Source organism: Halichoerus grypus, chromosome 8, assembly GCF_964656455.1.
Source record: "Halichoerus grypus chromosome 8, mHalGry1.hap1.1, whole genome shotgun sequence".
Classification (NCBI taxonomy): Eukaryota; Metazoa; Chordata; class Mammalia; order Carnivora; family Phocidae; genus Halichoerus; species Halichoerus grypus.
Window position 1 is genome coordinate 55,044,377 of NC_135719.1, and position 12,250 is coordinate 55,056,626.

At 50.3% G+C, this 12,250-nt stretch overlaps 1 protein-coding gene across 1 annotated transcript in view; it reads right to left on the reverse strand.

Moving 5' to 3' along the window:
- LIPC (lipase C, hepatic type) overlaps positions 1 to 12,250 on the reverse strand; it is a 133,432-nt gene that overhangs the window by 15,330 nt on the left and 105,852 nt on the right. Inside the window, exons 3-6 of the mRNA XM_036107030.2 lie at positions 10,107 to 10,289; positions 9,429 to 9,546; positions 6,090 to 6,323; positions 3,300 to 3,545 (exon numbers count right to left, since the gene is read on the reverse strand). Coding sequence (XP_035962923.1) covers positions 3,300 to 3,545; positions 6,090 to 6,323; positions 9,429 to 9,546; positions 10,107 to 10,289 — 781 coding nt within the window. The remainder of the gene's footprint in view (positions 1 to 3,299; positions 3,546 to 6,089; positions 6,324 to 9,428; positions 9,547 to 10,106; positions 10,290 to 12,250) is intronic.

The following is a 12,250-nucleotide window of genomic DNA, read 5'->3' on the forward strand; positions in this document are numbered from 1 at the left end:
GTACAACACACCTAGTGTGGAGCCTGGACAGAAGAGGCCCCCATAAGTGCCACTTCCCTCCACTCCCAGTGGCCTGGTCCCACCGCTAGAGGATTAATTAGATAAGGCGTTTGCTAAGCAGGACTCCCTCAGGATGGATATGCTCCCTCTCTTCTCTTTTACAAAACAGGCTCCCAGACTGGCGAGGGCTCTTACTGGGAGAGTGAAAATAGAAGTGAGTAATAACTGCCTTGTGGGACTCTCCCCATGGGAACTGGGTTCTGGTCATAGAAAACAGACCCTTTGATGGTTTCGTTGAAGTATCTTAGGAGCCAGAGGAATAAAATGCTAAGTTAGTCACCCTTTGTGAAGCTACAATCAGGAGGCCATGTTTATTTTGCCCAGCCAGATCCTGCACTAAAATATATCATACAATTAGATGTTCTTGAAAAATATGAATTATGGGTTCTCTGTAACCAGGGCTGGGCAAGTCTCTTCTTTTAAGAATCTGCAAGTATTCACCAAATGCCAGCTGAATAGGCTTGGAGGGCCCCGGTCAGAGATGATCATGACCATGACGGGTGGAGAAACGTGTAGTTATGGGACCTAGATTAGAGGCCTTGTGCCAGGACCGTCAGCAGAACTTTCTGTGATGATGGGAGCGATCCATTTCTGGCTCTCCAATATGGCAGCCACATATCTGAGCACTTGCAAGGTGGCTAGAGTGATTGGGGAATCAAATGTTTGATTGCGTTTAATTCTAAGTAATTTAACTAGCCACAGCTACCATCCCAGGTGATGCAGCATTATGCAGATTAGCAGCTGCTCCAGAACAGGCGGAGTCTCACCTGGGGATAATGCCCACCCGTACCCAAGGCAGCTTGGCGTGACTCCAGGGATGCTACTCCCCACGAGTGAACAGATTAGGATTTGGCTCCCCGGAAGGACTGAAGCAGAACGGGGGAGAATTTGGAAGACGCAGAGAAGGGGAGGGTACAGTGCAGGCCACAGCTCAGCAAGGAGCTTCTGTTAGGGGCTGAGACGGGTTGTGACAGTTTCAGGCAGTCCTGACTGCCTGGATAGCCTCCATGTCACTGGCCTCGGTGGTCCCACTCTCGTCGGGAGTCTGGAGCAAGATGAATCCTTGGCAATAAAGACACCCGAGTGTTGTCTCCAAGGGACCCCCTGCCTGTCTTCCTGGGATGGCACTGAGCATGTACATATGGGAGGGGGCTGGTCTCCAGTGAACCCCATGAGTTAGGGACTCTGACTACTCTGGTTCAATTTACGTTTGAAGAATAAATGTATGGATGAACACAATGGTTTTGGTAGCTGCTGGGGTGGGGTGGTGCTGCCTGAATGCAGTGCTCCGGTCCTCCTTCATAGGAAAGGGACCCCTGGGAGTTCACGCCAGCAGCATGTGCTGGTCCTTGGCTGAAGGGAGGAAGTCAGCCTGGTTGTGCCTATTGGTCTTCCTTTCCCCTCTTTCTTCTCTACATGCTTGCCTTCCCCGCCCCCCCATCTCCAAGCCCCCAGTAGATGTCCTCCAGCTGGACCAACCTCCTCACTTCAGGACACCCCCAAGCTGTGGAAGGTGAAAAGTAGTTTCCTTTCTTCCCTGCTGATCTCAAGGAGAAAGCAAAACCTTCCCCTTCTTCTCTCCTCCCTCCCTCACCTCCACAAACAGACAAGGGGCAGGTTCCTGAGGAAAGAATAAAAACATAAAAATCCCTCAACTAGTTGTTTGGAGGTCCGGGTCTAAATGCTGACTCTGCCGAGAATTCACTCTGCGTCCCTGGGCCGATGATTTTCCTCAGCTGGGCCTGGGTGTCTGCGGCTGTGAAATGGCAGGGTAGAACAGCCTCTAGAAATGCTAACATCCCATGATTTACAGTAGATCCAGTGAAATGTGCTTATCGGAGGGGCTTAATCACTCCAGGCAGCTTTGCCATTTAAAAGAGGAGCCAGTTAACCCAAATGAGTGTCTAATTGGCAGCCTGCTGTGGGGGAGCTCCCCGAGGCAGGAGCCCTTCCAAATTCCCTCGCCTGATTTCGGATGGTACCTTCTCCTCCACCCCGAAGGGGCAGTCAGCAGAAGGGACTGGCTGGCCCCTCAGGCAGGAAGGATCCGCCTTCACTGTGATGCTCTCTGAAGCTATCAGCTGCCGGCCAGCGGATTTCTGTCATTCCTGGGCTTCACGGAAGGGAAATCTGGCTGGAGAGCACAAGTTCAGATAAACAGGAATCCTGTGCTTAAAAAATAAGTCGCCTGGGAACTTGAACTTGTGAGTGTCATAAAAAAAGGAACACAGACCGGGAGTCGGATGCACCTGGTTGTTGGCCTCCTTCCAGGCTGTGTGGCCGTGGGCAGGTCACTCCCTGCAAGCTGCGCTTCCCTCCTTTTGAAAATGAGATCCTTACCCGCCCTGCCGACCTTGCTTGGCTGTTGTGGGTTCCACAAAGAGGTGATGGCTGCATCTGATGTTTTGTGTAAAAGGTTGTGCAAATGCAAAGTGGTGGTGACGACATGTTCACCTTCTGCCTCCACAAATATTCTGGGTGGTGATAATCAAACAGTGCAGCGCCCAGGTCCTCTGGGCGCCGTGAGCATGTGCAGTGAGACAGTAAGACGCTAAATCACTCAGGAGCTGTCGAAAGGATGAGACAGAAATGTTAATGGTGGCAGATGTCAGCTTGTTCACTCCTGGAGGAGTTGGGCTTCGGTGGAGACTTTCTCTGCTGGCTTCAGCCCCCAAAGAGGCGCAGCTCCGACCTCTGCTTCAATCCAGGGAGGGACCGGGGCTCGGTTTCTGTCCTGGGGTTAAGGATCTGATGAGGAAAGTTGGAAGCCAAACTTCATCTTTGGAGGGTCTCAATAAGACAGTGATACCCTGTAAGATCAGCGGATCCCAACTTTAGAGGAAATGAGGAGCCACAAACATAGCCCGGAGCCTCCTTTTTTCATGGAAGCTGTGAGCAGAGCTGGAAAGCACTGGGTTCCAGTTGGGGTTTAAAGACGCCTCCAGGTCCCTGCACAATGAGACCTGGGTGGTCGACGGAACTGCTCAGGGCCTTCAGGATCTAACATCCTAGGGGACCATGAAAGTGGATGAAAAGAGGCTCACCCAATGATCGTTTCAGAAAGTATCAAGGTTTCTCCTCCTGGCACTTGGTGGCCAGGTGGACACACTCTTGGAAACAGAGGGAGAGAGAGAGAGAGGCTGTGTGGACATCGTCGTCTGGAATCTGTGGTTTGAGGACCACTGAAAGCAGAGCGAGCCTTTGGCTGAGCGGCTGCCCCGGGGGCCACCCACACTCACCTTTGAAGGGGGACTGGGCGCGCGTGGCCAGGAAGAGCCTCTTGTTCTTCTGGCCCTGCGGCTGCTGGCGGACGTGGTAGCCCAGCGAGCTGCAGCGGGCCCTCCGGCAGCTCAGGCACAGGCCCTGGCTGAACCTGTCCATGTCGCCGCACTGGTAGGCCGTGCTCTGCTGGCTGGGGTGCAGCAAGGAGTCGATGAAGAGATGCACCGACCGCTCGTGGGAGCACTTGATGGTCTGAGTGATGGCTGCAACACAGGGCGAGAAGGACGTTAACACCCCCTCGGTGTTCCAAAGTACCCTCTCCTCAAAGGATCGTCCTCTTTCCAGTGCAGATTCGCGGCGTGTTGGGAAGGAGGGGTGGGGTTGCCGAGGCTGGCCCACTGGCGACACTGGGACGGAATCCGTGACTGACAACTCCAGGAGCAGGCCCCTCTCAGTCACGAGGTGGGGAGGCGTCACCCTAGGCACCCTGGGGCTCCTGAGGGCGCCCTGGTGTTTTAACCGGAAGCCTAAGTCCCTAAGAAAATACTGAATTATTTAAGAACACAGGGTAGTGTGATTTATTTAAAAAATATTTATGTCTTGGGGCACCTGGGTGGCTCAGTCGTTAAGCGTCTGCCTTCGGCTCAGGTCATGATCCCAGGGTCCTGGGATCGAGCCCCACATCGGGCTCCCTGCTCAGCGGGGAGCCTGCTTCTCTCTCTCCCACTCCCCCTGCTTGTGTTCCCTCTCTCGCTGTCTCTCTCTCTGTCAAATAAATAAATAACATCTTTAAAAAATATATTTATGTCTTAAATGGCTACAAATGTGCAAGTGCTCATGTCTTGGGTTGAGGTAGCTGGAGCGGGCTCATGTGAGATGCCTCTTTTCTTAACCCCGCTAGGCAGATGAGAGCCAAGGTGCTGTTGGGGCTCAGCTAAACGGCCTGGTGAAAGCTGAGTCCTCTCCCACAGTGTCTGCCCTCTGTCCTAAAGCAGCCATTGCCTCCACTGGGTAACTGGTCTGTAAAACCAGCAAGGGGATTGGCTTCTAGAAGGATGCATCCAAGTGACCAGGTCTACATGGGCCAAAACAGCAAGGTTAGGAAGTTTATTTACCATGAATTTTTGACCTTTAAAAAAAACTCTCCATTAATTAATTAATTAATTAAAAATTAATTAATCAATTAATTTAATCTTTAATAAATTATTCTCAAGGATGTTGAAGAACCACCACAAGGTATGTAAAGTACCTAATGTGAAGGTACAGCACAGGTAACTTTGCCAAAAGCTCTTTCTCCCAGTGTCTGAAGGCTAAATGCCAAGACGGGACACCTGGCTCTTGGTCTAGTGCTGCATTTTTTGAGCACCTACTATGAGGCAGGTACTATGCTGAGTGCTTTCACTCATCCAGTTCCTGAATCTCACCACAGCCCCTTCAGGCAGCTGTTCCAGACGAGAAAACTGAGCTTCAAAGGCATTCCAGCTCACCTAGCCGGGAGGGGTTGGGGTGGCAAAGCAGTGACCAAATTACCTTCTGTTCAGATGCTTTGCGAGAACCACCCCAGAATGGGATCACTTTTAAACTTAAAGGTGAAGAAAACCGAGAAAAACCACACCAAAATTGGGCAAGCAAAATAAGTGTACATCGTTCCACCACTTTGAAGGTTTGCACAAAAGAGCAAATGGTACTAACAGAGATGTATTTATCAAGCAACTAGTTACTCAATACCAGGCCTGTATTGAGCTTTGGGAGGGAGTGGATCTGGGAGGAGGGCTGGTTGGTCAGCCGGGAATGGAGCAGGCCCCCATGGATGACTGGTGGAGCAACGATGTGAGGGGCATGTGAGGAATGACGAGGTGAAGTTCCCAGAAGGTTCTCTCAGGCGTGGGCAGGTGGAAGGCTGGGAGTCCAGCCAAAATGAGATAGTGTTGAGTGTGAAGGTCATTCTGATACTGGAGAGGTGAAGGTGGTGATGTAATCACAGGAGACTGGGTTCTCAGCTGGGTTTTGGATGATGGAGGTGAGAAGGAGGTACATGGGGTGGGGGAGGAGAGGGGCTCCAATTGGCTTAGCATGAGTTGGCATGTTTTCATCAGGATGATGTTTTATAATAATGAGAGATTTGGAACATCCATGGAATGTATGCTTTTTGCTGACAGGCTTGTTCTTTAATCCTGTGCGTGTTGTCAACGTGCATGTCAATATTTTAGTCTAGGATTTGAGAGAGAAGTGGGATCACAACCCAGATAATGCCACAATCCAGTTTCTGCCCTGAGATAAAGGAAGCGACAAAGACATGTTTAGAACTGAATTTTGAATTGGAAGAATCCCAGTAAGGTCCTGCAGGACCAGCTGATTACAGCTCCCAGGAGTGGAAGAGTTACTCCTGCTCTAGTCAGACCAGAGATCGAGATGCTAAAGATCAAGGATCTATTAAGTGCATCCTTATGTGGCCCAGAATAGAGGAGGCCCCCTGGGTGAGGAAACTTCTGGAGAAGGAGGAATGACCACAGGCATCAGGACTCCACTTTCAGAATTGCTAGTATCCCTGGAGAGACTTTGTTGGGTACTCTGGGAGAGGCGAAGAAGTGGGGATTCCTGGTGGCTCCCCCAGCTCATTGTCAGTCAAGAGGAGGGCCTGCTGGAGGGACCCTAGCCCTTACCCACTCTCCCTCTGAGTGGGCTTGGTGACCATATACCCTGGGTTCCCGAACCCTTCCCAGAGTACTGGATCTGGGGGCTGTGTTCAAGTATGGGGGGTAGAAGCCAGGGCAGGCTAGTGCTTTTCCCCACGCCTTCTTTCTCACCATTTAAGCCGTGCTTGGTAATATGTTTGTAGAGCTCGAGGAAGTGGCAGCCAGGCTGGAAGTAGCCCCCGTTGGGGTAGAAGTCATAGTGTGCTATGGACTGTTTGATGCCCACACTCAGGCCCATGTGCTCCCGGGTGAAGGTGTGAATGGCATCCACGAAATTGGCATCATCTGGTGAAAGACGGTCCCTGGGCGAAGATCCTTCGAACAAAGGGCCTGCGGCATCCAGCCCTAACAGGAGAGCAAGGGTAAGGGTTAGGTGGGGACAAGGGGAAGAAAGGAGAATGTTCCTTTAAGCTTTCTGATGTTATTACACATTCATGAGCTAGCAGGAAGAAGAAAATCCTAGGGGATAATCTTTCTCTAGAAAATCTTGCTATAACCTTTTCGCAGTAAAACCACAGTAATTCATGGTGCCGAAAATTAGACACGGGCCGCACATTATCTATGGGGAAGAGGTCTGCAGGAACTACCCAGTGGTAGAAATAAGGTTAGGAGGGAATGCTTGATTTATTTAAGCAAATCAATTTTAAGTACCTCTCAAGCTCCTTTCAAGAGCATCTGTTTGCCTACAAAAAACCACTGTGCTTATAATTGTAAGTAGTTCTAACCTACCCATCAGAGAAAGATTTTATTTGCCTGTATGTTGTCAATAATTTCCCTAAACAAGCTGGCTTTTCTCCCACACCAATGTCATTTCATTAGAATGTCCAGAACAGCCTCGGGGCATGACTGTTCCCGGGTGAAAATGTTGTGAGCAAATAGGACTGCTCAAAGCTCTGGTCAAGTGACAGATGTGTGTGCGTGAGACGAGTGGCAGCTCCTGGCTGACTGTCGTTGGGGAGTATTTATGCGCTCAAGGTTTTTCCTCTGTCTTTCTTCCTTACCTTCTCTGGAAGACCCTTTGATGTCCCACATCAGCCCTGGCTTCTATCCCTGTTGCGGGTGAAGGAACTGACAGGGGGCAGTGAGAGCGCCTGTCTCCAGCTCTCATCCATAGTCACGAATGAAAGATGTCTTGGTGTGATTTATAGTCCGTTCTTCATGGGGCTGAGTATGAGAGGACAGGAGTAATTAGCTGTCCCGCTGCCTCTGTCGTGAGTGGGCCTGATGTGGCCCATGACACCTGCCAGAGTGGAGAGGGTGCTGGGCCTGGTGCTGCCTCTCTGTGATGCTGACTCAGCCTTCTAGGCCTGGTTCCTTGGCGATGGGCCTCATTGGCCTTCTGTGAAGGTCTGCTCACCCCAGCCTAGTGAGGGTTAAATCACAGAGCTGGAGGCACAAATACTGGCCTGCCAACCAGGTCTCCCCAGTTACCGGCAAGCTCAAAAAAGTAAGGATGAGGAAGGGAGTTCTCATAACGACAAATTTATTTCGTTTAAATGTCTGCCATTATTTCTATCTTTTTTTACATTAAAACCGACCTCTTCTTTGGTGAAGTAATGGTAATAGTAGATATTAGCTGTCAAAAATGTTCTTACTTGATAAAATGGGGTCATGGGGCGCCTGGGTGGCTCAGGTGGTTGAGCATCCTACTCTTGGTTTTGGCTCAGGTCGTGATCTCATGGGTTGTGGGATCGAGTCCCAAGTTGGGCTCCATGCTCAGTGGGGAGTCTGCTTGAGATTCTCTCTCTCCCTCTGCCCCTCTCCCCACTCTCTCTGTCTCTTTCTAAAATAAATAAATAAATAAATAAATCTTTTTAAAAAAAATGAAAGGTCACAACAATGCTATTCATCTTGAATTTCCTTTGAATTGTTTTAGCCTGTGAAGTATTGTTTTAGCCTGCTGGGTTTCTAAAGGATGAGTAGGAGTTTGGTAGGTAGACTGGGGCTGGGTGGATAAGTCGTGGTAAGATATTCCAGGCAGGGGGCGTCTGGATGGCTCAGTCGGTTGCATGTCTGACTTTGGCTCAGGTCATGATCTCAGGGTTCTGGGATCGAGCCTTGCATCAGGCTCCCCACTCAGTGGGGAGCCTGTTTCTCCCTCTCCCTCTTCCCCCCTCTCGTGCTCTCTTTCTGTCTCAAATAGATGGATAAAGTCTTAAAAAAAAAAAAAAAGATATTTCAGGCAAAGGGAAAAGGACCTGCAAAGTCCCAGAAACACAGGAGGCCATGGTGTGTTCGTTAAGTAGAGAAAGACCTAGTGTCATGGAAGCCTGGGACTACAGGAGGAGGGCAGAGGGAGGAGAGGTCACAGAATTCTGGAACGCTAAACTGAGAAGGGCCTTGTCTGGCTTGCTGGCTTGCTTGCTTGCTTTCTTTCTTCTTTCTTTCTTTCTTTTTTTTAAATTTTTTTTTTTTTTTTTTAAAGATTTTATTTATTTGCGAGAGAGAGAATGAGAGACAGAGAGCATGAGAGGGAGGAGGGTCAGAGGGAGAAGCAGACTCCCTGCCGAGCAGGGAGCCCGATGTGGGACTCGATCCCGGGACTCCAGGATCATGACCTGAGCCGAAGGCAGTCGCTTAACCAACTGAGCCACCCAGGCGCCCCTCTTTCTTTCTTTTTAAATATATTTATTTTTAGAGAGAGAGAGAGAGAGCATGTGTGCAAGCACCAGGGGGAGGGGGCAGAGGAAGAGGGAGAGAAAGTCTTAAGCAGACTCTGAAATGAGCATGGAGCCTGACGTGGGGCCCGATCTCATGACCCTGAGATCACAACCTGAGCCAAAACCAAGAGTTGGATGCTTAACCGACTGTGCCACCCAGGCGCCCCTGGGCTTTCTGAGTTTTATCCTGTGGATATCTGTGGGCCTTGGGGACTTGGCTGGGGCACAATCCGATCGGATATGTTCTTCCAAACAGAACTGTGGGGTAGCGTTGGGGGATGAGGTTGGTGTCAAGGAGGCCTGGGAGGAAAGGCCTTCTTGCACATCCCCAGCTCTCCCTGAGTATCTGGAACCATTTCCAAGTCAGTGTGGTGCCCCCTCCCTCAATTCAAATGGGTCCCACAGTAAGACCCATGTGTTTCACAAATGTGGAAACTGAGGCACAAACGTGGCCGATGTTATCACAAATTTCGGGCTGTGATCCTTTAACTTGCTCATATTGGGCTTTTTAAACTATAGGTTGAAAAATAAACTCTTTCCTGGTAAAAAGTGTATGGAAAGTCTACTTTTCAGGTCCTATCTGGCATGACTATGAGAGGCACCCACTGGAGGAAAGGCAATAGGAGTTGGGGCTGTGATTTACTCTGAATTCTTGAGGGACAGCCGTCTAGGACAGTAGTCATGCTTAAAACAGGGTGAAGGAGGCTGGGGGCATGGTAGTTCCGGGCCTGTTGTAGAAGCGGATCCTGCTCCGCACCCCCGCGAGGTCATTGGTTATCGGCAAGGTTACCTGTAATTCTCCCAATCTTGTGCTTTCCGCCCATGTAACTGCCAGCGAATCCTGAGACATGGGCACCCAGGCTGTACCCAATTAGATGAACATTGCTTCGAGAAAACTGAGCAGATTCCTGGAAGATAGAGGCAAGATGGTTACGGCGGAGAACTCCCAGACAGAAAGCTTGTGTGGGTCCAGCTCGTTCTGGGCTTCCCCCTTGTTCTTTGTCCCAGGTGGTAAATGAGGTGCTTAATTCAGCCTCCTGACCCAAACTGGTTTCTCACCTTGCTGGCGCCCACCTTTCAAGCTCAGCTACCTGGGACCGCCCCTTGGGGATGCTGCCCCCTGCCTGCCGGCCTTTACTAGGACATGCACGCCCTGCACAGTGCTGCTGTCCATTTCTGTGGGGTTTGATGGTATACGGGTGTGCTTAGATCCCTTAGCACATCCAAGGGAGTGAGCGTAAAAGATAGTGGATGGGGGAGGGGGAGGGAAGATAGTTCTGCCAAATAGGGGTTCAAGCAAGGCATCTGAGGGAGCCCCAATGTCTCGTCTCCATCCTGTGCCCTCCCATTCCTATGAGCTTAGTAGAGTGGTTCTCCTGTCTGGGCTGCTTAGGAGACCAGCTTAATGCACTCAGTCTCAGGAGAAGGGCGAGGAGGGGAGGGGAGGTGAGGGCGGGGCAGGCCTTACCTCCAGCCACTGGATGAGAGCCGCCACCTCCTGGCCCACAAGGCGGGTGTTGCGGACGGCGATGGTGTAGTGGTGGTAGGCCAGGGTGAGCCAGTCGGCCAGCCCCACGTTCACGGGCTGGGCCAGCCCAGACTTCAGGGCGGCAACCATCTGCCAGATCCAGTTTTCCAGGAAGCCGTCCACCTGCGGGTGGGCCCACAAAGTCGCCAGCTTAACCGGGAGGGGACACGGAGGTGGGGTGCTGAACTAGTCTCTTCTTTCCCCCATTCACCTTTTTTTTTTCTTTCCCAACTCTTGGCTAATTAAGGCTGGATCCTTCTTTCTAAAAGAAAGGGCTTAATGTGGGGTTTCTCGACCTTGGCACTACGGACATTTTGGGCCAGATACTTTCTGTTGTGGGGGCTGTCCTGTGCATTGTAGGGTATCTAGCAGCATCTCTGGTCTCTACCAAGCTGATGTCAGCAGCGTGCTCCCCCACAAGTTGTGAAAACCAAAAATGTCTCTGGGCTTGGCCAAATGTCCCCTGTGGGCTACCCCTGGCTTCCAACTGAGAACCATTCTCTCTCATTCTCTTTTTTTTTAAAGGATTTTATTTATTTATTTGACACACAGAAAGACAGCGAGAGAGGGAACACAGGCAGGGTGAGTGGGAGCCTGAGAGAACCATTCTTCCCGCTGAGCAAGGAGCCTGAGAGAACCATTCTCTTAACATGCCCCTATTTTAAGAGTTTCTGAGCCTTAAAATAATGGAAAAGTCTATGTAATCAGGAGCTGAAAGCTGACCTATCCTTTGAGGGTCAGCTCTGATACCTCCCCGCTCCCCTGTTCAATCACAGCTCTGAATCCCAGCTCCTTTGCTCTCTTCCTGCCCACTGCGTCTGCTCGCTTTTGAGGGAATAAAACACCATGAGTTGGAACATGGCAGGAGCTCAATAGATGTTTATGGAGAATCTTTCTGTGTATGTGCTTTGTTTGAGAACCAACTTGCAGGGCACTCCTTTTTTTTTTTTTAATTTTTTATTGTTATGTTAATCCCCATACATTACATCATTAGTTTTTGATGTAGTGTTCCATGATTCATTGTTTGTGTATAACACCTAGTGCTCCATGCAGAACGTGCCCTCTTTAATACCCATCACCAGGCGAACCCATCCTCCCACCCCCCTCCCCTCTAGAACCCTCAGTTTGTTTTTCAGAGTCCATCATCTCTCATGGTTTGTCTCCCCCTCCGATTCCCCCCCTTCATTCTTCCCCTCCTGCTATCTTTTTCTTTTTTTTTTTTCTTAACATATATTGCGTTATTTGTTTCAGAGGTACAGATCTGTGATTCAACAGTCTTGCACAATTCACAGTGCTCACCATAGCACATACCCTCCCCAGTGTCTATCACCCAGCCACCCCATCCCTCCCACCTGCTGGAGTGGGGGGTGGGGTGGGAGGGCACTCCTGATGGGCTCATGGAACGAAGATGTTGGTGTCTGCAAGAATAAATAGGAGTTCACTTATGAGAATGAGTGTGGGCTGGTGACCGTGGGGCAGGGTGTCTAGGATGGTCCAGGCAGAAGGAAGAGCACGAGCAGAGGTGCATGATCATGAGAGGGCCCCGGCGTATGTTTGGAGGGAGAAGAGTCTGGTGTGCCTGAAGACCAGCCGGTGAGAGGCCAGGCTGGAGAACAATGCTGCTGACAGGGCAGGTCATTCAGGGTCAGGTGCAACCACTTTTGAATGTGCACCCAGTGCCTTCCATGTAGATAGAGCACCTTGGGTTCAAATCCCGACTCTCCCAGTTAGTTAGCGATCTGGTTAACTTTTTTGTGCATGACTTTCCCCATCTGGAAAATGGGGCGAGCCTAGTGGCCTTCCTCCAGAACTGCTGTGAAGAGGAGATCAATCGCTGTGAAGCCCTTAGAACAGCGCCTGGAATGCAGCACGCACTCGGTAAATGTTAGTTAGTTAGTTAGTAAATGAACCCCTTCCGAGTCACTGACCCACTGTTCCTATCACTAGTGATAGTAGTTCTAGTCCCCTCTGCATTTTAAGAAGAGTTCATTTTGGGACAGGACCCTGGTAATGGTTTTATCTTCACGTTGCATTTGTGAGCAAGATATTTGTTTAGTCATGAATTCAGTTAACAAATATTTCTT